The sequence below is a fragment of the Hibiscus syriacus genome, unplaced genomic scaffold (genome assembly GCF_006381635.1).
Source record: "Hibiscus syriacus cultivar Baekdansim isolate YM2019G1 unplaced genomic scaffold, ASM638163v2 tig00110044_pilon, whole genome shotgun sequence".
In the NCBI taxonomy this organism is placed as follows: domain Eukaryota; kingdom Viridiplantae; phylum Streptophyta; class Magnoliopsida; order Malvales; family Malvaceae; genus Hibiscus; species Hibiscus syriacus.
Genome location: NW_024062574.1, coordinates 1,468,538 through 1,495,517, shown reverse-complemented (window position 1 = coordinate 1,495,517; position 26,980 = coordinate 1,468,538). Strand labels below are relative to the sequence as shown.

Genomic DNA, 26,980 nt, shown 5'->3' with positions numbered 1-26,980 from the left:
TTAAACCTATTTTTTAAAATTTAAACCTCAAATAACAAAGGGTAAACTACGCATTTAGTACTAAACTATTAGTTTTAGTCTATTTTAGTATATAAACTTTCATTTTTTTAAAAATCAACTTGATGTTTAGTTTTTGTTTCAATTTAGTACTTGGCCGTTAAACTTAACAGACGGGCTGATGTGACATAGCTCCGGTAGACGGATTATCAATCCGAACCGTGAATCGCGAGAGAATGACGAGTCGACCAACATAGTTAGTTTCAGGCCCATCAGATGGTGGACCATAGATATCAGAGGATGAAGAAATTAAAAAGTCTGTTATCGATTTGGGGAGATTGAGACGTTTTCCAGTGAAACGGAGGCTGAAATCACGTTCAGAGGTAAAAAAAAAATGTGCGAGCTACAAAGTTTGAGATTCATCGATTGACGACCGACCATTGTAGACACAATAACCGACGAGCACATTAGTTAAGTTTTTAACAGCGGTGTAATAAAATGAAACAAAAATTAAATGTTAGGTATGATTTTGAAAAAAATAAAAGTTTAGATATTAAAATTAATAATTTAGGTACTGAACACGTAATTTACCAAATAATAAAAAATAAAAATTTTACTTCAAAGAGAAAAAAGAAAAGAAAAAGAAAAAGGAAGAAAAGAAAGAAAAAAAGCCTCTTGTTTTGGCTGAATTCCAAAAATACCCCTGATCCAGTCTCGTCCTTTCTCTGTCAAATCACGCTTCTCATAAAACCTTCTTTCTCGGAGTTTCTCGAGTCCTTTCCTTTTTATTATTCCTTCTTTTGATATGGAGCTTCAGCGCCCGGAGGAACAAGACCTCCCAGAGCGAAAGGGGCAAAAACGGAAACTGGAGGAAGAGATCAAAGAGGGCTGTGAAATCTCCCTCCCCATCGGCGACGCCCGCCGTGCCCTCGGAAGTAACCACTCATGTTAGTGTTCTCGATTCCGCCTTCTCTTGGAGTGAATCAGATCGTTCCGCTGCTAAGCGTGCCACTCACGTGCTCGCTGAACTCGCCAAGAACGGTATTTTTTTGTTTGAAAATCTTCAGTTTCCGAATTCCGATCTCATTCTAATTTGAATTTTATTGCCTTTCATTGTCTCGTTTCTTTTACTGTTTTTATTTTAATTTCACGATTAACGTTGACGATCTTCTTTGTGTTTTTATTTTCTTGGCAGAGGAAGTTGTTAATGTGATCGTTGAAGGTGGTGCGGTTCCGGCTTTAGTGAAGCATCTGCAAGCGCCGCCGTGTAAGGATGACGACCGAATCCCGAAGCCTTTTGAGCACGAAGTTGAGAAAGGAAGTGCTTTTGCACTGGGGCTTCTTGCCGTAAAGGTGATTTTACTGAATATTTCTTCTATAACAAAAAAAAAAAAAGTAAATGGGTTTGTTACTACCATACTTCTATTTTTAAATAAATTTGCGTAGTTTTTACTTTATTTTACATTTTGAATTATGTATTAGAAGTTCACTTGTTTCATGTGGATGGTTTTTTATATTGAATTTCTTTTTAGTAGCTTTAGTAAATTTGAGGTTCTATAAGTTTTTTCTTCGTTAAAGTTATGTTTGACGGTAAACTTTGAGAAAGTTCTAGTTATGCTCTGTTAACATAGGCTGTTACATATGCTAATATGTATTGAGTCTGGTATTTTTCTTGGTTTGCATGGTTTATGTTCCTGGAATTAGTGGAAATATGCTTGTTATTCACTCTTCTTAATCATTGATTCTGCTAAATTCTTTATTGCCTTTGCTAATAACAGCCAGAATATCAGCAACTTATAGTTGATTCGGGGGGCTTGTCACATCTTGTGAGTTTGTTGTGCCGGCACAAGGATAATTCTATTACTCGTGCTGTGACCAGTGTCACTAGAAGGGCAGCTGATGCTGTCACCAACCTTGCTCATGAGAATAGCAACATTAAAACCCGTGTCAGGTTTGCTAAAGTTGTGCAGTTTTAACAGAAGTTATTTGTAATAGCTCCTTGTTTATTCTAATAATTATATTGATTGGTTTGACAGAATGGAAGGTGGGATTCCACCTCTTGTTGAGTTGCTTGAATTTACTGATACAAAGGTGCAAAGAGCAGCTGCAGGCGCATTGCGAACCCTAGCATTCAAAAACGATGAAAACAAGAATCAGGTAACAGATGTGCATACGGAAGTTGGATTGGATAAAACTGCCTTCAATGCCGGTTAATGGACTGAATACTATGGCTTTGCAGATTGTTGAATGCGATGCTCTACCTACTCTCATTTTAATGCTAAGATCAGAGGATGCTGCTATACACTATGAAGCGGTAGGATTCTTGTTGTTTATGTTACTCAGGTGTGAGGTGTCAGACAAGGCTATACATGTCTGTCACAGTATGTTAATTTGTTTTTTCAAGATTTCCATACATATGGAGAGTCCTTCAAGGATTATATCATTGTACCCATGCCCGGATATTTGTAGGATAGGACATGGGTACTTCAAGACAAGTAATGAGTAGGAGCAACATAACTTAGATCATTTTTAGGCAAATTCCATTGGGGTTTAATTTTTTTACCAGCTGTTGCATCAAAGGTTTTTCCAAATGGTTTGTAGGTTGCTGTGATTGGCAATCTGGTGCATTCATCGCCAAACATAAAAAAAGAAGTTCTTGCTGCTGGAGCTCTGCAACCTGTCATTGGTTTGCTCAAGTATGTGTAATTTGGTTTCATGTTTCTTTAAGTTGTTTTACTTTTAACATGGGTTATGATTTGTTACTTTTTGGCTGTTCCTTTGGTCTGCAGTTTATCCAAGTTTCTCATTTTTTATTAATTATGTTTTTTATTGGAAAAATAGCTCCTGCTGCTCGGAGAGCCAAAGGGAGGCAGCTTTATTGCTTGGACAATTTGTGGCAACTGATTCTGATTGCAAGGTGAGGACTGCCCATTATCTTCATACTTAACTAGGCTTAAGATGCTTCTTGACTCTATTTGTGAATTTAGGGGACATGATGAGAAAAATGATTATTGGCTCTGGAATTACTGTCCAACTATTTGAATGAATTTAACTTTTCACGTGGTTGCCTCTGCTCTTGAAGTGACTGTGATGAGCAGTGGTCTCTATTCTTTACTTATAAATTTCATTCCCTTCACCTTTTCATCATTTCTCCTTTCTGATACATGCTACATTGAATTTTGCAGGTTCATATTGTTCAAAGGGGTTCTGTCCGACCCTTGATCGAAATGCTCCACTCTCCTGATGTGCAGCTGAAAGAAATGTCAGCCTTTGCTTTGGGGAGGTTGGCACAGGTTATTATTTATATTTTCTTTTTTGTACAATTTCAAGCCTTTGTTAGTGCTGTGAAAGATGCTTAATGGCTTTTGTCTTCAAATCTTGCTAATGCTTGTCCTTTCCTTGCTGAGACAATAATGTGATCACTTATCTCTGCTTAAAATATTTGTTTTTGAATATAATTTGAAGTTAATTTAGTTTATGATCCATGCCAATTTCTAACTATTATTTTCCCATAATGCATCTATCCAACCACTTGTTCTTTTGCTTCCAGGATTGTTGTAAGTCATGTAATTATCATGGATTTGTCGGAATGTATCCAATTTGCATCCCTTGTTTTCCACTCTTTAAAGTATCATGCCTCTCAAAATTTTCAGCATGACATCTTAAGAAAACTTGCACCTCAGCATTGAACGGAAAGGGCTCATTCTATTTGTCTCTTTTATTTTTCTTGTTTTGGGGATCTTTATAGTTGCTTCCAAGAAACTTAATGCTCTGCTAAATTTCCTATCTTCACAAGCTGGAACTAGTAGTTAGCTCTGTGTCACTAAAATGTAATTTGATTGCAGGATGCACACAATCAAGCTGGTATTGCACATAGTGGTGGTTTGATTCCTTTGTTGAAGCTTCTAGATTCAAAGAATGGATCTCTGCAACACAATGCTGCCTTTGCTCTTTATGGTCTTGCAGATAATGAGGTATGGTGGCATGTGGTAGCTGTCAACCTTTAAAAAGTTCTTGGACTTATATTTTGGGGTCATGGTACACATTGTTAATACATTCTTCTCTCCTGCAGGATAATGTATCCGATTTTATTTGGGTGGGAGGTGTCCAACAGCTGCAAGATGGAGAATTTATAGTACAAGTATTTCAATCCTTTTAGATGTTGCCTTTTTACTCTCCTCTTAGTTTTCATGCTACTGGTTTCTTAGTTGTTGTATGATATCCGTAAGAAATAAAAAACTTCACTAGCTCATTGCGTTCCTTACTGATTTATTGTTATATGTTTATGGTATTTTCAGGAAACGAAAGATTGTGTAGCCAAGACATTGAAAAGACTAGAGGAAAAGATTCATGGGCGAGTAAGCATTTTCATTCCTATAACTATCCTTTGCCTATTTGGACTAAAGAAATGTCTGGCTATTCAATACTCTTTATGTTTTAGGTCTTATTTGGTTTATTTATCTTTTTTAGGTTTTGAACTATTTGCTGTATCTCATGCGTGTTGCCGAGAAGGCAGTCCAAAGACGAGTGGCTTTAGCTCTAGCTCATCTTTGTTCCCCTGATGACCATAGAACTATATTCATTGATAATAATGGTCATTTTCTTTGCCCCTTCCCCAGTTACTCAACATCAGTCATTCTTTATTATGTGCAATTTAAAATAGCCCACTGCATAAATGGAGTGCAAAAGTTTTGTCGATTGAGAGGCTGATTGTGCTATGCTTTCATGCAGGACTTGAACTCCTCCTTGGTCTTCTTGGTTCTACAAGCTCTAAGCAACTACTTGATGGTGCTGTAGCTCTGTACAAGTTGTCCAACAAAACTATGACACTTTCTCCTATGGATGCAGCTCCCCCTTCTCCAACACCACAAGTGAGTTTGTAACATTGGTTAGTCTATTGTCACACTCTGATTGCTTGAATTAACATCATTCCGAGAAATTGATGTTATGTATGGCCATATACTGTTCCATAGTTATTGCAAGGGTAGATTGACAACATTCTCAGAGTTCCTACTTATGGAAGTTCTATATATGTTCCTGTTATAACATACAACTTCTATGCAGGTCTATTTAGGGGAACAATATGTGAACAACGCTACGTTATCTGATGTCACCTTCCTAGTTGAAGGTTATACGATTTGCTTACCCATGCCTCTGATACTTGCTATGAAAAAAAAAATAGTTGGTTACATGTCAAAAGATAGCTTTTGTTGTAACTAAGATCCTTTATTTCCTTTTCTTGCAGGTAGACGATTTTATGCTCACAGAATCTGCCTGCTTGCTTCTTCAGATGCATTTCGTGCTATGTTTGATGGTGGTTATAGGGTGAGTTCCCTTTTGCATCCTTCTATTTTTCCTGTTGTACGTCCTATCCCAAAAGGGGCCCAGTCTTTTTATTCAAGTACATCTCTAACAACTGGTAGACTCCATGTTGTATTGCTTTATCTTGCAGCTGATCTGAGATAAAGTCCTTTATTTCTGATGATTCTGATTTCTGAATGCATCTAAACTCGTCTACTTTTTTTCGAACTTGGGTTTTTCACTTGTAACGCAAGCATTACATTAGCCTTTTTGAAAATACGAGGTTAATAGTATGATAATTATCACTTTAGCTTTAAACTTATAAAAATGTTGTCGAGCTACATGATGTTCTTTTTTTAAATTCCTTGTGGTCTCTGTTGCAGGAAAAAGATGCAAGGGATATTGAAATACCGAACATTAAATGGGAGGTTTTTGAGTTGATGATGAGGTATTACAAATTCATGGGTCCAGATGTATATACATTGGATTTATATCTTTCATTCTTTTTTAGCATTATTTTATTGTTTGTACAGATTTATATATACTGGATCAGTAGATGTTACGTTGGATATTGCACAAGATCTACTCAGAGCAGCAGACCAATATCTTCTGGAGGGACTTAAGCGACTTTGCGAGTATACCATTGCACAGGTGAGCCAGAAAGGTTGTCGTATATATTTCTATTCCCCTAAAATGGGGATCGGCATCTGATCATTTCAATGTTCTCATTGAAGGATGTCTCACTTGATAATGTTTCGAGCATGTATGAGCTGTCTGAAGCTTTTCATGCCATATCGTTGAGGCACACTTGCATTTTATATATCTTGGAGCATTTTGATAAATTGAGCACAAGACCCGGGTAAGTTTTGCCACGACCCTGCCCTTGTTTAGGAATTCAAGTGTACGTAAATTGAGTGTTGCATGTTTGTTTTGTCATGCTGAGTAATTTGCAGGCACTTGCATCTAGTCCAGCGAATAGTTCCCGAGATCCGTGATTACTTTGCTAAAGCACTCACGAGACGTAACCCACATAAACTGCGGCTATAGAAGTAGTCTTGGTCTTTGTTAACCCCTGATCTCTGACTAGGTATGTTGTACATAAAGTAGCAGGCCACATCGATTCTGATTCTGATTCCGATTTATTATTCGTAGCATGGTTCGTAGAGCGAAGAAAGTATTGGTTTCTTCTTTGATTCATTGTCGTTTGGAGAAATATCTAGGATTGTTTTGGTTATTAGATGTATCGGAAGTGTTGTCGGAGTCGTTCGTCGTCGTCGAGAATGCTTGTTAAATTTGAGCAGTTTGCACGTTTCTCTTACTAGCTTTGCCCTTTACTGCCAGAAATCAATTCGTTAATGTGATGTATGGAAAGATATGCCATTAATATGAAATGGCTGTCCACTAAACTCTTACAGCATGTGTCGATGGTAATGTTTGAAGTTTTCTTTTATTAGATATCTAAATACACAATCTCTTTTATAGTATCTAAACTTTTAATTTTTTTTAAAATCATACTTAAGGTTTAGATTTTTTTTCATTTTAATACGTTTGTTCAAAATTCAAAGTTAAATTTTAAAAAAATTTAAAAGTTTATGTACTAAAATGAATCAAAATTGATAGTTTATGTACTAAATGTGTTAAGTTTTTAATGACGTATTAAAATGAAAATAAAATTAAATATTAGGCATGGTTTTAGAAAAATTATAAGTTTGTGTACCAAATGGATTAAAGCTAATAGTTTAGGTACTCAATGCGTAGTTTATCCAGATTTCGTCTGTAAAATTTTATTGCATAATTTATAGAAGAAAGGTATGCCTGGCCCTTATGATTCAAACTTTAATATCATGATTTAGATATTTAATTTTATTTAAAGACTTAAATATCCCATGTAATTAAACTAATTGGTTATTGGTTAATCATTAATATTACATAATTTATCCAACTTTATTTGAATCTACAAACTCAATTTAAATCTCAATTCAATTCTTGATCATATGTTGTCTACAATCTGAATTCTTCTTATTGAATTTAATTCTATTTATAAATTTAGAGTGAATACAAGATAATAAAGTATACAAGTTAATTAAGGTATTTGATTATTAAAAGTTACAAAATGATCAACCGATTATTCATTATGTTCTTAACTCATCTTTTTTCGTTAAAATATTGACAGCTCTCTAAGTTGATTGTTAACATGATACTGAAATATAATAGTGGTTTGGGATTTTGAGATAATATTTTATCATATCACAATCAACATATTAACGTTTAACTCGGAATACCGTCAATTTCTTAACGAAAAAGAATGAGTTTGTAACACAATGAATCGTCAGATAACTATTTTGCAACTTTTAGTAGTCGAGGGACGCAACAAAATAACGCTCTATAGTCGAATGATCATTTTATATTTTTTAATAATCGAGAGAATTAATAAAACAATACCCGTAGTCAGAGACCATTTGTATACAATATAAATTCTTCCGATTGAATTTATTTATTTAAATCTAAAGTAAATGCAAGATAATACACGTTCAGAATGATCAAACAAATTTGAGATAAGAGAATCAAATGGCTGTCCCTTTTCCCATATGTATGGGGTGAGAAGGAGGTAAGATAGTAGGTTACCCCCAACATCAGGTTGAGAGCAGTTTCCGTAAGAGACCTCCGAATTATGAAATGCCCTCCGTGGGACTCGATCCCACGACCTCAAGGTTAAGAACCTTGTGCTCTATCAACTGAGCTGGATGATCATTTCTGAGATAAGAGAATCAGATTCCATTAATATAGAAGTATGGTCATATACTCGTATTCCTTTTTGGTAAGACAACAAACATAACATAAAAAAGGGCAAATATGCTTGATGTCCTACACACTGAATAAGGAAAGACGCCAGCCGTTCGATGTGTTTCATAGCATTCTCAGAATCATAAACATCGATATGAAACGCATGGATTTCACCGTCAACAACAACCAATTCCGATTCCCCTTGCCACCCACTCTCCTTCACTGCATTATAATACGATATCCTTCTGTCCCTCAACAAATCCTCGCCGGCGACACTAACAAGCAGCCTCGAACATCCGAGTCCGGCCAAGCTCGGAGCTCCGGGAGCCACCGGATTCATCATCCGATTATTTTAAACACCCCCGGGCGCTTCCGGATACGCCAAGTGCCACATGGTGGACATTACCACCTTATCTCGTTCTTCAACATCCTTCATCTCGGACCCGACTGGCTTGGAACCCCAGAAGTAAGGGTGTGTTAGCAAAGCTCCTTTGATTTTGACATCCTTCATCTCGGATTATTTCAAGCCCGCCGATGTAAAGACAGTCGAAATCATCATAAGTAGAAACCCAAGGCTCGTTGTTGGAATCAGCGTTGGAATGAGAAACAACCCATTGAAGACCGGCCCAGCAGTCGTGTTAAGCAATGGGGAGAGGGTGTTCAGGGGCCAGCCTATACTCGACCGACAAGATAACAGCGTTGGCTGAACGAGCCAAGAGGTTCATGAACTTGGTTTCGAAGAAAGAGAAAGCCGACGAGAAGCAAAAGCCTCAACCGTGGAAGTAAACCAAAACGGGAACCTTTCGGTGTTGGTGGTGGTCAAGTATCTGTTTTGGGAGGTAGATTCGAGCTGAGATTGGTGGGTCTTGTGAGACGATGATGTCTTTCGATGAGACGCCGGTCTCAGGGTCATCGGCACAAGGCGGAACGATGGGAGAGCCGGTCAATCGCTCGACTGAACCATCTTTGTAAGCCCGGATGTAAGGGAGGATCTCGGTGGCTACTTCCTTGCCATTGGAGCCCATATTCGAACTGATATATGTACTTAGAAGTGATTAGAGGGGAACTGGTGAACAAGAATGGAAAAAGAAACAAAATGAACAAAATGGCGAAAAAGATTTGCAGTTTTACTCGGTGGAAAGGAGAGGAACGTGAACCCTACGATACGCAATTTATAAAACCCTTCGAACAAGCCGGCCGAAGTTGAAGCTCGCGTCAACCTTTGAATAAATTATCAATTTTCAACTTTATCCTAAAACAGTAGTAAACTATACATTTTAGGGTAAATTACACATTCTCACTGAGCTTTACTCTCTCCTATTTTAGTTATTATACTTTCAATTTTTCTATTTTGCTCACTAAACTTTACAGATTAAATCATTTTTCTCACTCTGCTATTGCTATTGACTCTCTAAAGGTGTGATAATGTGTCATTTTTTATTATTATTTAATATAAAAAGAATTGAAAATATATAGGATAAATTACATTGTTCCTCACTGAACTTTATTCTCTCTCATATTTTGCTCACCCAACTATAAAATAAAATCATAAGGTGGTTGGATGTCACCGTCGGCCACCATCGACCATTGTAGATGGCGGCCGTTCGATCCCAAATTTAGTGGATCACTTTACCTCAACACCTTGAGTCGGAATCCAACCTCCATTTTATCGAAACTTACTACGAAGTCCATGAATTAGAGATTAAAAGTGAGGAAGCCGAAACATTTGAATCAAGATTTACAAATTTTGAAGATTTACAAATTTTGGGGCATTTTCCTTTGAAACAACCACCAAATTTGGAATCAAAGGGTTGAGATGAGCTGGCCCATGAATTTTGAGACCAAACGACCACTATCAACAACGGTAGACAGTGGCCGAAATGAAAAATGATGTGGTGGTCGGTGGTAGAGAAGAGAAAAAAAATGAGGGGAAAGAAGAGGATTTGAAACGATGTCGTTTTGGTGTACATTTTAGTTTTTCAAAATGATATCATTTTGATGCTTGTGCCATGTCATCACACCGTTAGAGAGTTAACAACAAAATGAGCAAAATAGTTCAATCTGTAAACCTTAACAACACTGCTTTTATGGGTAAATTACATCATTCATCACTCAATTATCTTCTCACTCCTATTTTTGTACTAAAGTTTAAAAAATTTCATTTTAACTACTCAACTTTCAAATTACTCCTTTTTTAATTACTCTAATTTATTTTATTAATAATTTTGTGACATGACATTTTTATTATTATTTTATTAATATATAATTAAAAATAAAAATTAAATTTGAAAGTTAGGGTGATTAAATTAGGAGTAATTTGAAAGGTAAGTAGTTAAATTAAAAAATTAAACTTTATTAACCAAAATAGGAGTGAGAAGATAGTTGAGTAATGAATTATACAATTTATCCATAAAAAATGTGCCATGTGCAAATCACCCATCAAAGTTTTTAACGACGAGGTAGAACTAAAACTAAACATTATATATGTTTTTAAAAAAATTGAAAGTTTAGATATTAAAAGTCCAAAACTAATAGTTTAGTTAATAAATAGATAATCTATCCCAAATTTTAACATTCAATTTTATTTTTTTGTATTATTAATATTAAAGCTAAAATATTAAATAAAAAAATGTAATCGTTTGCTAAGCATACAATTCACTTTCCACAAATATTATCGATTTTTTTAAATAAATTTTAAATCTAATCTATACTAAGGGAAGGAGAGACTTTAGGAAAAGAAAAGATAGCGTTTCTAATGGGTTTGAAAACCTATAACTTAAAAAATAAAAGAGAATAAAGATAACAATAAAATTCACTTGAAAGTATATTATGTGAAATTGATTTTTTTGGTTCGGTTCGATTTTTTTAACGGTTCAATTTTTTTGGTTCAGTTCAATTTTTTAATGAAAAATTCACTTGAAACTATAAATTTTTTAAAAAAAATTGTCTATTCAGTTCAATATGGAACAAATGGGTTCCATATGGAAAACCTGAACCGAATCAATAGAATTGAGACTTTAAACTAATTCGAAAACCAAACCATATAAAGTCAAACTGAACCGAACCGAACCGTTTAACCCTGTTCGTGTCGGTTTTTCAGTTTTCTCGGTTTCGTTGCTCAACCCTACTTACAAGTGTGGTACCACTCGAGTTAAAATTAATTATTTTAACATTTTATTTATTTAAATAAAATAAGATTGAAACCCATTAATCTCGATTAATATTTTTTTTTAATTTTACTAAGAATCGGCCTTGAAAATTAAAAAATTTGAATTAAATGTGATGCATGGTAGGATCGGTCGATATCGTGGGGACTGGGAGGGGACCATGAAGAAGACACCTCAATAATACATCATATAAATACGAAACATATCATTTCATTTTAGATACTTTATTTAAATAAAATTTATTTATTCTTGTTCCAATTAAATTAAATTAACTTAAAGTTAACATTAAATGGCCGGATAAATTATGCATTTAGTATTAAATCATTAATTTTGAAATGTTTTAGTATCTAAACTTTTAATTTTTTTTTCAAAACTATGTACGTCATTTAATTTTGTTTCATTTTAATAATCTACCATTAAAAATTCAATATATTTAATACTTAAACTATCAGTTTTGATTCATTTTAATAATTAAACTTTTATTTTTTAAAACTTAACATTAAATTTAAACAATGTATTAAGATGAAACAAAAACTAAACTCTATATAATTTCCAAAAATTTAAAAACTAAAATATGATAATTTATTTACTATTTAAATTAATAATAATTCTGAAAGGATATAATCATCTCAAACGATAGGGAAAACAAAAAGCGTAGATTTACTCTATCGAACTTAAAACTATAGTAAAAGCTATATGGTGAATTATATTCTAGAGGCACAAGAGCGTACTTGAATTGAGTTCTTTTCATCTTCCTCACATGGAACGAGGAAAGAAGCCAAGCGTTTGATGAATTTCTTAGCATTCTCGGACTTATGAAGCAGAATATGAAACGAATGATCTTCACCTTCAACGTCAACCAACTCCGATTCCCCTTGCCACCCACTTTCCTTCACTGCATTATGATACAAAATCCCTCTATCCCTCACCCAATCCTTCTCAGCAACACTAACGAGCAGCCTCGAACATCCCATTCCGGCCAAGTTCGGAGCTCCGGGGGCCACCGGATTCAACATCGGATTATCGACACCCCCGGCCGCCTCCGGATACACCAGGTGCCACACGGTGGACATTACCACCTCCTCTCGATTTTCAACATACTTCGACTCGTACCCTATCGGTTCGGAACCCCAGAAGTAAGGGTGTGTTAGAAAAGCTCCTTTGATTTTAACACCGTTCCTAAAGCCCTTCGATCCAGCTCGAATCAGTACGCTGTGAGCGATGTTGGCACCGGCGCTGTCGCCGCCGATGTAAACGCGGTCGAAATCGGCGTAAGTAGAAACCCAGTGCTCCTCGTCGGAATGAGAAATAACCCATTGAAGACCGGCCCAGCAATCGTGATAACAAATGGGGAGAGGGTGTTCGGGGGCCAGCCTGTACTCGATCGATACAATAACGACGTTGGCTAAAGAAGCCAAGCGGTTCATGAACTTGGTTTCGACGAAAGAGAAAGCCGACTCGGAGCAGAAGGCTCCGCCGTGGAAGTAAACTAAAATTGGAACTTTCGGGTGTCGGTAGTGTTGACGTACCTGTTTTGGAATATAGATCCGAGCTGAGATTGGTGGGTCTTGTGAGATGACGATGTCTTTTGATGAAACGCCGGTTTCAGGGTCATCGGCACAAGGCGGAACGATGGGAGAATCCGCCAACCGTTCGACGGAGCCGTCTTTGTAAACGCGGATGTAAGGGAGGATCTCGGTGGCTATTTCCTTGCCCATATTCAAACTGATGAATGTTCTTGAATTGTTTAGAGGATAGGAACTTGTGAACAATAATTTTCTTGTTTGAGATTAAACTGAATGGAAACTTTAAAAATAAAAATATTATTTTTCTCATCAAAGTCAGACTTGGTCAAAATGCCACATGTTATATTTTTATTAGTTGTTATTATCATTTGGGTAAACTTCACATTTAGTATTTCAACTATCAGTTTTGTCCATTTTGATATCTAAACTTTTATTTTTTTCCAAATCATACCTAATATTTTGTTTTTGTTTCATTTTAGTACACCTATGTTAAAAAATTAACACATTTAATATCCAAACTATCCGTTTTGATCCGTTTTAATTCCTAAACTTTAAAAAAAATCAAAATTTAACGTTAAGTTTTTAACGGGAGTACTAAAATGAAACAAAAACTAAACTTTATGTATGATTTTGAAAAATTATAAGTTTATGTACTAAAATGGACCAAAATTGATAGTTTAGGCACTAAACGTGTAACACCCCCAACCCGTTACCCGACCCGGATACGAGTTTGAGGCGTTACATTGACTTTTCAAACTTTGACTCTTAAAGAAAACCAAAGAAATTTTAAACTTTCATTAAAATAACATTGTTACTTTACAAAAGTTGACCAAAACAAGACAAAACCGATCAGAGCATCCGTAACTAACATATTTCTTACATGCCAACACACTATATACGACAAAATACATACTTTATCAGTTACTTCTGATCTGATCTTCTAGTAGTATTGTTGTCTTTGCCACTCCTATTTCTGCTCTTCTTGATTCTTGGTACCTACGTGTAAATCACTTACACGCTAAGTCACAGACTTAGTGAGGCATAATAATAAATACTTAACAATAGAATCCTAAATATATACTACTATCAATTCATTATGACATTACAAAGCACATGTAGATACAACACTATGACATATAAGAATATGATATGTAAGAATGAACATTTACGTTTTTAAGAGTTTTTCATTCAACTTATCTTTGGATGCTCATGTACATTATTGAGAACAGAAGGTACGTGAGTACACTGAGATTGTGCACAATGTTGTCACCACAACTAGAATAAAATCCCACTAGGGGCACTGAATATTTGTCCCGAAGGACCACTATATCCCGAATGATCACTATGTCCCGAAGGACCACTGATAATCCCTCGACTCTTGGCATGTCAATTATACCTACTTTAAGCGCCAAATTCAGTAACTTTACAATTTAGTCACTAACCCAGTATTGAGGATGTTACAAAACGCATAATTTACCCTGTTATTTTTAATATAGTTAAAAAATATAGAATAATTAAAGAATGAAATTAAATGTTAAAAATAAAAGATTTTAAATTAAAAATACCTGTCATATCTCTTTACCTAAACGATCGAAAGTCTGGGTAGGAATTTAAATACTAAATAGTATAAATTATGTATTTAGTATCTAAACTATTAGTTTTAATTTATTTTAGTATTTAAACTTTTAATTTTTTAAAATTAGATTTAAAGTTTAGTTTTTATTTCATTTTAGTGCCTCGTTCAAAGTCTAGGGTTAAGTTTTGAAAGATTGAAAGTTTAAGTACTAAAATGGGCCAAAAATGATAGTTCAAGTATTAAACGCGTTAAATTTTTAACAACATAGTATTAAAATGAAATAAAAACTAAACATTAGATAAAATTTTAAAAAATTATAAATATAAATACTAAACCAACCAAAACAAATAATTTAGATTATAAATATATAATTTACCCTAATAAATAATTGATGGTAGTTGACAGTGGAGGAGATTTGTTGTCAAGTTGTAATAACAAATACGTAAACTATAATTGGAGACGATGACTACAAATATATTATCCTTTATTTCTAATAATTAGATATTAATAGTGAGTGAAATTTGGATAAGACTAAGGGTCTGTTTGTTTGGTTGAAATTGATTTTTCAAAAAAATGAATTACTGGAATTTGAATTACTGGAAAATAAATTACTGGAATTTGAATTCTGGAAAATGAATTATATTTCTGGAAAACATCTGGAAAACGTTTTATGATGTTTGGAAGATGTTATTTAAACATTTTTTCTACTAGTTGAATAGTTTTTAAAAAATTATTTATTATAAATATTAAATATAATAAATAATAAATATAATAAATAATATTATTTATCATAAAACTTAATATTAAAGTAAAAGTGTTATATTAATTATAAATTATAAATTATATTTTAAATATCTTTACTAAAATATTATTTAAATATATAAATAAAATTATTCATTATTAAATAAAAAAAATTATTATATATTATTAAAATAAAAATATAATATCTTATATTATTATAATATAATTGATTATTTTATATAATATTAAAAATATAATATTATATTTATATTATTATAAATATTAATAAATCTATTTTAAATATTTTAATAATTAATATTTTGATGAAAATGATATTAAAATATTTTATTAATAGTAAATTCATAAAATAAAATTATTTTGAGTATTTTTGCTTTGAAGTGAAAAGTTCAGAAAATTATTTAATGAAAATGAATCTGTAAGTCATTTTACAGAAAACACAAAGGAAATTCTGTTACTAGGAAAATGAATTACGTTCCGGAAAATGAATTACGTGAAACAAACATGGGAAAACATTTTCCGGAAAACGAATTACATGAAATAAACACGGGATTTCGGGGAAAACCAATTCTGTAATTCCAATTACGGTAAACAAACACACCCTAAGTGTTTGAACGAGAAATGATCAAAGACGACGGTAGACAAAATTAGGTATTTTAATTTAACTTGAAATTGACGGGTTTTAATCCAATCTAATTTGATAAGTTTAGATTCTTTTAGAAAAAAATGAGGTTCAAATTAAATTTTTAGGGGATTGAGATCGGGTTGAGTCGGGTTCTAATAGAGAGCGAAAACTTTTGATCCAACGGGATCGGATTCGATGATAATAATGTAATTTTTTTTAAAAATTATTATTTTTAACTAATCATTTTTTTATCGGATATAGTCGAATTAGGTCAACCAAAAACCCGACCCAACCCGACCCGTTGTCATCCCTAGATGCAATCCAAGTCAGAGAGGGATTCTATTAGGATATCCTGTGATTGAGGATATGGCTGTAAATGAGAAAAGATAGATTGCAAACTATTCCAGTTTGATTTGATTGACACTCGAGTCGAATGGATTGGACTCGAGCTCGAAATCAACTTGAATTCTTAAGGAGTTGAAGTGAGCTACATGATATCCAATTTGAAAAGTTTACGAGTAACTCAAAAAATAATATATTATATTTTAACTTTTTAAAATTAAATTATTAACAATATTAAACTTATATATATATAAAAGATTTTCATATATTTAAGGTTCAAGTTCGAGTTTCAATCGAGCTAAGTATGGGAATATTTCAAATTCAAGTTATTTTGAACTTGAGTTGAGATTTTTTATTCAGAGTCAAGCTTAACGACTTTAAGTTTGCGAGCATAAGAGTTGAGTTAAACTCAATTCTAAACTTTTTGAGATCTATTCGAGCTTAACAATTTTAAGGTGATTGACTTTCAAGTTAAGTTAAACTCAATTTTGAATTTTTTGAGTCGAATTCCACTATACTTGAACTCGACTCAACATGTTTTCAACCCTAATTGAGGTAAGCCTGGGGTATGGGGTGAACCATACTCAATTTAAGTATGAGAATAGTTCTATTTGCGTTGTAAAAGTACTACATTAGATTTCTGTTTCCAATAGTTTATTGAAATGTTTAAGCAAGCTTAACTTTGGCCGGCTTGCTCAAACGCAAGCGGTTTATAAATTTCGTACCATAGGGTCCAGGTTACGAGCAAAACTGCAAAAGAAAACATTTTACAAAAGGCAAGCGGTTTTAAGAACATATATATAACAGTTTGAATATGGGTTCCAATGGCAAGGAAGTGGCCACCGAGATCCTCCCTTTCCTCCGAGTTTACAAAGATGGCTCCGTCAAGCGATTCGCTGGCTCACCCATTGTTCCGCCTTGTGCCGATGATCCCGAAACCGGCGTCTCATCAAAGGACATCATCGTCTCACAAGACCCTCCAATCTCAGCTCGAATCTACCTTCCAAAACAGGTATTTCAACAACACAAAAAGGTTCCCATTTTGGTTTACTTCCATGGCGGAGCCTTCTGCATCGAGTCAGCTTTCTCTTTCGTCGAAACCAAGTTCATGAACCGATTGGCTCGTTTAGCCAACGCCGTTGTTGTGTCGATCGAGTATAGGCTGGCCCCTGAACACCCTCTCCCCATTGCTTATCACGATTGCTGGTCGGCTCTTCAATGGGTTGTTTCTCATTCCGATGAGGAGCCTTGGGTTTCTACTTACGCCGATTTCGATCGTGTTTACATCGGCGGCGACAGCTCCGGTTCCAACATTGCTCATAGCATACTGATTCGAGCTGGATCGGAGGGCTTACGTAATGGTGTTAAAATCAAAGGAGCTTTTCTAACACACCCTTACTTCTGGGGTTCCAAGCCAATAGGGTCCGAGTCGAAGGATGTTGAAAAACGGGAGAAGGTGTTAATGTCCACCGTGTGGCACTTGGTGTATCCGGAGGCGCCCGGAGGTGTCGATAATCCGATGATGAATCCGGTGGCTCCCGGAGCTCCGAGCTTGGCCGGACTTGGATGTTCGAGGCTTCTTATCAGTGTTGCCGAGAAGGATCCATTGAGGGACAGAGGGATTTTGTATTATAATGCAGTGAAGGACAGTGGGTGGCAAGGGGAGCTGGAGTGGATTGATGTTGAAGATGAAGATCATGCGTTTCATATTCTGGCTTATAAATCTGAGAATGCTAATAAACACATCAAAAGGTTGGCGTCTTTCATTGTTGCATGTGTACAAGAACATAAGAAAAAATCAAATCAACTGGGCACCTGTGTTTCCAGAATATAATTCACCATATTTTTTTTGGATAAATTTCTTTAATAATTTCAAAAAAAATAAAAATAAAAATAGATAAACTACTAGAAAAACAAAATTCACTACACCCCATTCAATATTCCAACCTAAACACAAACTGTATATTTACTCTATCTGACCTCTGTACACTTTCCTGTAAACTTCATACTAACAATAGATTGAATGCATTCTAACCCTAAACCCTAAACCCTAAAAAATCTAACCAGATAATGATTTGGGAACCAGACCAACTTGTGCCAGCCCACTCTTTCCATTTTCAACCTGATTCCCTCTCGTATCGTCCTTGTTGATGCACCACCATGATATCTACCGGTCGCCCTCAATGGAGAAAGCGCAATGATTTTTCGCAAGCTCCAACTCATTGACATGGAAGCCTCCATAATCCAAAGGGCTCTATCCCAATTAACATATTCATGAACCTACGCAATCCACATAATTTTTATTAGCGAGAATTGTTCTCATCAATTGCAAAACACAAACTTTATTCCAAACAACCAAGTTCCGCAGCCCATACACCCCAGCTTTCAAGAAACAAATTCTAACCCACGCCACTTTTGCTCCTAAAGCTGCCACATGACTAGGACCGTAAATGAGACGAGGCAAATCGCGAGCTACTCGAAATTGACTCGGTCAAAGCTCGATAAATACTCGGATCGAATGGACTCAACTCGAGCTCGATCTCGACTCGAATTCTTAATGAGCCGAAACGAGCTACTTGATACTCGACTCGAAAAGCTCGTGAGTATCTCGAAAATATAATATATTAAGATTTTATTTTTTTTAAAACAAATTATTAATAATATTAACATTTATGTGTTGATTTTTTTTTTAAAAATATAGTATGACTTTCACGTATTTAAGGTTCGAGTTTGAGACTTTAATCTAGTTAAGTTTAAGATATTTTTTTTTTCATTTCGAGCCTTTTCGAGCTGCTCACAAGCTTCTGTTCAAGATTTCGAGTTCGAGTCGAGCTTAAAAATTTTAAGCTCGCGAGTTTTCGAATCAAGTCGAGCTCCATTTCAGATTTTTCGAGTCGAGTCGAGCTCAGCAATACTTGAACTCGACTCGGCTCGTTTACACCCCTAACATGACCCTTCCAAATCAATCTAGAAAATAATTCACCATGTTTACTTTTAGGGTAAACTATCAAAATGGACAATTTAGTTTTTCAAGTATTCATTTTTATTCACCAAAATTAAAGAATTAATGTTTTGGTCACTTAAGTTATCGTTTTGGTTATTTTATTGATTTATAGAGTTTTAGTCATTGAGACGTTAATTACGATTAATTGGATTACGTGACACATTAGTAAAACGATTCAATTTTTATTCGGCTTAATATAAAAATAAGTGTCTTAATTATTCTTAAAATTGACTTTTGGTGCTTAAAGATTTTTTTTTTAAAAATAGGTGACTTATGTTTTCTCTGTTACACTTTTAGGTACATACTATTAGAAAAAAGCGTAAAGTGACATGTGTCACATTTATATATATATATATATTATTTTTTGATAAATAAAATATTATTTAAAAAATATATTTTTTAAATTGAACGTAAAAGTGTAATAGAGAAAACATTATGATCCTAATTTTAACGAAAAATTCTTTAGGCATCAAAAGTCAATTTTCAGTATATTCTAGACACTTATTTTTATATAAGCCTTTTTAATTTGACCCATGAACTTTAGATACAATACTAATTTGATCCTTAAACTTTAGATCCATATCAATTTAACCTATAAGTTCGATCAAAGTCCCCCGTCGCTGGCCACTGCTCACCGTCATCAGACATTATCGACGACTATCATTGAACATCAAAATTTATAAACCACTTCTTTTTAACATTCTGAATGCAAAATTATCAATCAGGACTAATCGCAAATGTTTGCACTCAAAACCAGCAAAAACTACCGACATAACAATAAAACCTAGTCAAGCTAGAGAATGATATCAATTAAGAACATGATGAAACATCAATTATTAACAATAACATCAACATGGTAATAAAATCCAATGCATAGGCCAACACCCAATAACAGACAAAAAGCAGTTAACAATCCAGGTCCCTACGAAGAAGAATACCCAACAAGGAATCTGATGCTCATATCTCAAATTTGCTTAATTATTGGGGTTAATTGGAGCCTTTATCTTCATGGTCCCTACGAAAAAGAATACCCAACCTCTCGACCTACCCTACCATACATCACATTTAATTAAAAGTTTTGTTTTGTTATATTAAATTTTCATATTTTTATTAATATTTTAAGAAAATTGTGTATTGTATCATTTTTAAAAGAATCTTTCTTTTAATAATAACCCAAGTGGTACCACACTTGTAAAATGATGGCCTATATTCGATAGTTTAAGATTCATATAACCACTATATTATATAGGTGTATATGAGGCGTGAATAAAAGTTCATAAAATGGGCATATATGTGCAGAGTCTGGACCTGGGTAGGGACACCTATTCAAGGTCCAAAATTTTTATATTATATTATATTATATTATATTATATTATATTATATTATATTATATTAGTAGAAAGTAATTTCTAAAATTTATTATAAGGGGTTTATTTTTTTTAATATTGGTAAGTGTTCAACTTTTTGTCAATAATTTTCTCACATTTGTTATTAAAGGCTTAATTTTTCTAATATTTATTATCAGGGGTTCATTTTTTTAATATTTGTTATTACGAACATATTTTTAAAATTCAATTTTCTATGAGTTCAACTTTTTTAATACTTTTTATTAGAGGTCTAATTTTTTAGTATTTATTATTACGTGCATACTCTTATAATTTATTTTTTAATATTTGTTATTTGGGATCTATTATTTTAATACTTGTTATTATGGAGTTGTCTTTAATTTTTTTTCAACACTTGCTATTAGGAATAATTACTTAAATATCAGTTTGTAACAACGACAGTGACCGTTATGCAGTAGTAACGATATCGTTCGAAACCGATATATCTACAATAGGATATGTTATTAAAAATTCACAATCATGATACTTGCAGTGACCGTAATGATATCCGTTGTGTCTACAATAGTGATAAATGGAACACAACTAAAAATACAAATGCAAATTGTAATTTAAACACCTGATTAGGGGCCTAATTTATTGGTTCACCTAAATGGCACCAAAATCTGAGAAAGTGTTCCATATAGTCACCATTTCAATATTCTTTATTACCTTAAATTATGAAAGATTATGAAATGTTATGTCAATATCATAATAATTATTTCTTTTGTTCCATTAAAAGTATTCTTTATTGATTTCTTAAGAGTTAAAATTTTAAATTTTAACAATAATTATTTTAATTATTTTGAACAATTAAATTTTATAAAAATATATTTAAGAATAGTTTGATTTAAGATTTCTAATATATATATATATATAATAAATTTTAATAATAATGAATTAAAATTAAAAAAAATTGACCGCAAAAAGTTAACAATCAACAGATTTGATAGGACTAGTATTTTATTTTATTAATTAAAAATCATATTATTTGGTTTTCTTAATTTAAAGATTATATTGGGCAATTTTATATTAAAACCCCAATTAAATAATTATTTAAAAAAATATGACCCTCCAAACATTATTTGAAAGAATAACTCCCAAAGCGTCCACATTGAATGACCTCGCGACCTGCAAACTGCGTGTTAAATCCTTGCACTTTCCAACACGCGAGATACATTCGACATGGGCGCACTTTCCAGGTAAGGCAATAAAACAATTGGATAAAATGACATTGCGCATTGCGAAGCGCGAGGTAGCCTTTATAATCCAAAATATCACGAGATTTATGAAGGACCTCGCGGCATGCAAATCGTGAGGACAATGGATTCCTTTCCCTCTCTTTAGTGTCCATAGCCTTGTTCGGACACTATTTCTGGGTGGGAAATTGAATTTTTTAATTGTTTTTAATTACAAACGCGTAGTGTTGTAATTTTTCTTTAAGGTGACTGTAATATCAACATATATAAGACATTTTAAGCGGGGTAAAAATGGCGTTGGAAATGGTTAGAAATCATGGTTGTGTGAAGAAAGAAGAAAAGAAATGGTTTGATAGACATATTAGACTGTTATTTCTAGCTTGTAAATATAAATAATATGTGTTTAAAAAGAAATAATGCAAAAAACCTAGTTAATTGATACTTGGGCCTGAGCGATTGAGACATTTGTTCTTCGTGTGTTCGAGATTTTTACATATAAAGCATAATTTCGGTTTTTCGGTTCTTTTATGATGTTCGACCAAATTCTCATCACAAAAAATACGGGTTGATCATGGACGACCTTTTTTTCATCGTAGTGCATAATATGGCCGTATTGTAGGTTCATCATCAGCTTCATCTGGATCTCATTCATTTCCAATGGGAGGGAACTCATATTCATAAACCTTGAGTATAGTTTCAAGTAAGTAAACCTGATCAATGAATCTCATGTAGGGTATCCGAACAAAAAAACATCAGTAATAGTGTGCGTACACGAGTATTTGAAAGTTTGGAAGAATCCACACTCGCATGTTTTTCCTCGTAAATTAACCACATATGCGTTGTGTTGTATACTTTACAATAGCCTCGTAAATTCTGATACATAGAATAATGACATTTCGTGAGAGAAACATATGACACTCATCACGTTGGAATAATGCTAGAATGTTTGCAATTTTCTGAGGTGGTTTGAGTGGATTTGGTGGCTGCCTACCATCCAGTCAGCTGCTTACCTTCCCAAGATTGCAAGAAGGGTTGTCAGTCGATAATATGTTGCCTCAGCCAAGTTCGTTGTCATGTGACCATACCGTCTACCCCCATCAAATGATTAAAGTTATTTATCCTTTGGGATTCTAGGAAGATAGTTGAAGCCCTCAGAATTCATGTGTCTCAGTTCCTGCATCAGGTCCTCAAACTCACGTACGGATTGTGTGTAACATATCAATAAAAAGTGGAACAATTAATTTGAAATAATTTTTGTAAATATATGGTAAACTGAAAAGGGTGAAATACGTACTCATTCGAAACACCATTAGACGCTCATCTTGACTCTTAAACTTCTGCAAATAGTTTGCAGCAATATGTCGTAAACAATATCGGTGATAAATATTGGGGGGCTGGCAAGATGGGTCTATACGATGGAGCGCATATTTGATACTAGCGCCTCTGTCAGAAATAAGACAAATCTCATCATCTCTATCCTGAATCACATGTGATAGAACATATGTTTGTAAGTTCGTAAAAAAGAATTCCCAAGAGTCGATATCTTCCTTTTCGACAATTGCGAAAGCGATGTGAATAGTTTTTCTGTTGCCATCTTATGCAACCATCAATAACATTATTTGAGTGTATCAACCATATAACCAAGTGTCGTCGATTTGAACAATCGGCTTGCAGTGTCAGAATGCATTAATGCATTGCGAAAAAGTCTAAAAGAGCCGATAGAATTGGTAGACAACTTGTATAACATGATCATTTTCGTATGCCAGGACTGTTTCAAATTTAACAATTGTTCCTAGAATGTGTTTCTGCATCAGTTTAAGCCATGGCTGCAATTCATTATATGATTTCTCTCATTGGCCGAACAATTTTTGTTGGGCCCGATACCTTGCATACCATGCTTTGTGGTAATCAACTATGTACTCGTATAGCGATGTAACTGAAGCAATACATGTCGCAACCATAACACGTGGATTTGATTTGAGCAGTGGGATGAATGCTTCAGAAAGCACATACACATCCAAGTTACGATGATCTTGATTCAGGATGTTGGCGGTGCATGTATGTGGTTGGACGTATTTTGTAAGTTTCCAAAGGTTATTCATTGTCTTCAACCATGATACACGAACCCTCCAATTACATCTTTGCTTCTTGTGGAGACATTCAGTGATGTACATATCCTTATCAGTTTTTTTCACAGTTGAAGTGACAGAACGACGTATGTTGTAGTTCTTGATTGCAGCCACAACTTGTTCTTTTGTACTAAAACTCATTCGTAAAAAGAGTAAATTAAATTAAATTATTTGTTAGTTAAAAACCTCAAATAAATTAAATTATTCTAAAATTATAAGATAAAAGTCGAAAGAAAATATTTTATTACCTAATTTCCAAACTTATTGATCAATAGTCTGAAGTCTCGTTGGTGTGTTGGTAAGTGGGTGTGTGAGGTTTCATCAATCCACCTATTATTAATATTGTTGAACTATGTTTTGATATAACAATTTAAGGCAAAATGTTTTTTGGACTTGACTTGAATTTACAAAATGTTTTTGGTCTTAATTGAATTTATTCAAAGTTTTAAAAGGTTTCAAAAATAATTCAAAGTCTATTAAAATCGAATTTGAGCCAAAATGCTAAAGGGTGTCAAAGTGCATCCATGCATCCCTGCAGTGCATCCATGCATCCTTGCAGTGCATCCATGCATCCATGCAGTGTATCCATACACCTGCACTAGTGCATCGATGCATCATGCAGTGCATCCATGCACTCAAACACCGAATGCAATTAGTGCATCGATGCATCCTTCTGTGCATCGATGCATCAAGGCCATGCATTGATGCATCCTGTCATGCATACATGCATCAAGGCTGCAACGGCTAGTAACAACTAGTTTATTTGAATTTAATGAAGGGGTATCGATGCACCATGATAGTGCATCGATGCACCATGTTATGGGCAGCCATTTTGAGTAGAAAAATCATCCCCAAACGGCTCCAAAACATCCCCAACGGCTATATACAACATCAAACACATTCCAAGCTATAAATACAAGCTAAGGACACTTGAAGAATAAAGAGAACAACTATCCAAGCAATCAAACACAAGAGAAGAGTTTTTCATTCTTATTTCATCTTTCTCTTGTAAATATTTTATTCTTGTGAGCTCAATCTTGTAAACACCTACCTTAGAGAGGTTTTTTTGTTTACATCTTTTATCCTTTTGTAAAGGGGAAAGGTTCTAGCTTATCCCGTGTAAAAGCTATGGAAAGGTTCTAGTTTATCCCGGAAAAACTAGGGAGTTGTAAGGTTATCTCTTTGTCCTCAAAAGAAAGAACAAATTAGTGAATTTGTTGGAAAATCCTTGGAGAGGAGCTAAGATAGTGGATGTAGACTTTGGTTGAGAAAGTCGAACCACTCTAAATCGCTGTTCAATTTTCTCTCTTTCAATCTCCCTACTCCCTAAACACAAAACCGTTCCGACCCCTCTTTGCAAACCTTTCCGGTTATCGATTCAAGCTTCCAAAAATCCCAACAATTGGCATCAGAGCCTAACTCGTTAAGAAGGTTTAACCACCTTGAGACGGTCCTAGAAGAAGCTCTACCAATTCTCGACACAACTGAGAAGATGGCTTCCACCTCCGGCTCGTTCCACATGGAAGACTCCCTACCAACGGACAAGCCTCCATACTTCAATGGAGTCAACTATCATCATTGGAAGAAATTAATGAAGGTATTCATCCAATCCAATGATCTTGATGCATGGAAGATAATCGAGAACGACTACTCTTCTCCAAAGAAGAATGAGGAGAAGAAGAGTGACAAAGAACGGAAGAAAGCTCAACTTAATGCCAAGGCCATGCACATGCTGTTTTGTGCATTTGGTCATGAAATCTATGAAGGGGTTTCTTTATGTTCAAGTGCCAAGGAGCTTTAGAATAAGCTTGAGGAAATCCATGGAAATAAGAAAGAATAACCAACAAAGGTGGTGTCTCTAATGGCTCGTGAAGAGCCCGAGGTATCTTCTAACTCAAATAAATTTAATTTATATATGTTTGATGAGTTACAAGTTGCTTTTAATAGGTTATATTCGGAGTTTGAGACCATGAACTCCAAATATAAGAAAATGATTTCAAAATTTAAAATCAAAAACGATTTTCTTTTGAAAACAAAAATAGATTTTGAAAGCCAAAATGAAATTTTGAAAAAGGATTTAGAGCTTTCAAAAATAAAAATTTAAAGTTTTGAAAAAGAAAATCTTGATTTAAAAGTTAAGCTTGAATGCTTAACAAAAGAAAAAGAAATCATTTTAAATAATTCATTTAGTTCAATAATGACAATATGCTCACATTGTCATTATCATGGTCATAAGGAACATACTTGTCCTTTGAAGAAAGGAAATCGTTTTAAAATTAGACAAGTATGGGTTCCGAAAGGAACAAGGGGCATTGAACCTAACGTCCAAGGATCTAAAGCAATTTAGATACCAAAATCAAAATAAATGTCTCTTGTAGGTGTGTGGGAGTAATGGTGATGAAAGTGATGATATTCAAGATGCTCTAGCCACAGATGAAAAAGGAATGGGTAATCTCTAAACTTAATGCTTTTAATTTTGGTTATTTGGTTGCTCATTTGATTTTAAGCATGCATGAGTTTTGGTTTTAAATGATTATGCATTATTGTTTAATCTCATGTATGTTGAAAAGATGATTATGATGAACATTTTAAAGTTGTAACGATTTTTCAGAATTTTTAGTTCATCATAATAAAATTTTGGCCAAATTGGTTTTTAATGCAAATGATATCTCTCTAACAATTGATATCAACTTCTCAAATGTTTTGATTTTATAAATTTTTGACCTAAATTTAAATGTTTATGCATGTGGTTTAAATGAAAATAATATCTCTCTAACAATTTATATCAAAATTTTCAAATGCATAACATTTTTGGAAATCTTTATGCATATGCACTTAATTTCAATAATTGATATTGCATAAAGTATTTTAGAATTGGATGTATTGAATTTCATGTTCTACTAACATGTTTGTTATTCTTTGTTGAAATTCAATTTTGTTTAAGTGTCATGATCCTAAAGCTAAATTTTGTTTGGAATGCATTTATTGAGGGGGAGCTTTGATTTTTCAAATGATTTTTAAATGTCAAATTTACTACTTACTCTCCAAAGTTATTTTGGACTTCAAAGATTGAATTATTTTTTATATAACAAAAAGGGGGAGAAGTTTGGTTTGAAAAATTCAATTTCTTAATCAAAAAGGGGGAGCTTAACATTTTCATATATTTTCTAACAATTGGTAACAATTGAT

General features: G+C 33.9%; 2 protein-coding genes and 2 pseudogenes across 2 annotated transcripts; 2 read left to right on the top strand and 2 right to left on the bottom strand.

Annotated features, from left to right (window-relative positions):
- The first annotated feature begins 753 nt into the window (after window positions 1-753).
- LOC120213811 lies at window positions 754-6,604 on the top strand (annotated as a pseudogene).
- A 1,405-nt stretch (window positions 6,605-8,009) lies between these two features.
- On the bottom strand, window positions 8,010-9,228 carry LOC120213812 (annotated as a pseudogene).
- Window positions 9,229-11,877: 2,649 nt separating this feature from the next.
- LOC120213813 (2-hydroxyisoflavanone dehydratase-like) lies at window positions 11,878-13,020 on the bottom strand. The gene has a single exon (XM_039211876.1). It carries the CDS (start codon window positions 12,965-12,967, stop codon window positions 11,954-11,956), a length of 1,014 nt encoding a protein of 337 aa, XP_039067807.1. The 5' UTR covers window positions 12,968-13,020; the 3' UTR covers window positions 11,878-11,953.
- A 3,852-nt stretch (window positions 13,021-16,872) lies between these two features.
- On the top strand, window positions 16,873-17,911 carry LOC120213646 (2-hydroxyisoflavanone dehydratase-like). Its single transcript, XM_039211731.1, has one exon. The coding sequence runs from the start codon at window positions 16,892-16,894 to the stop codon at window positions 17,909-17,911; it is 1,020 nt and encodes a 339-aa protein (XP_039067662.1). The 5' UTR covers window positions 16,873-16,891.
- Window positions 17,912-26,980: the final 9,069 nt, after the last annotated feature.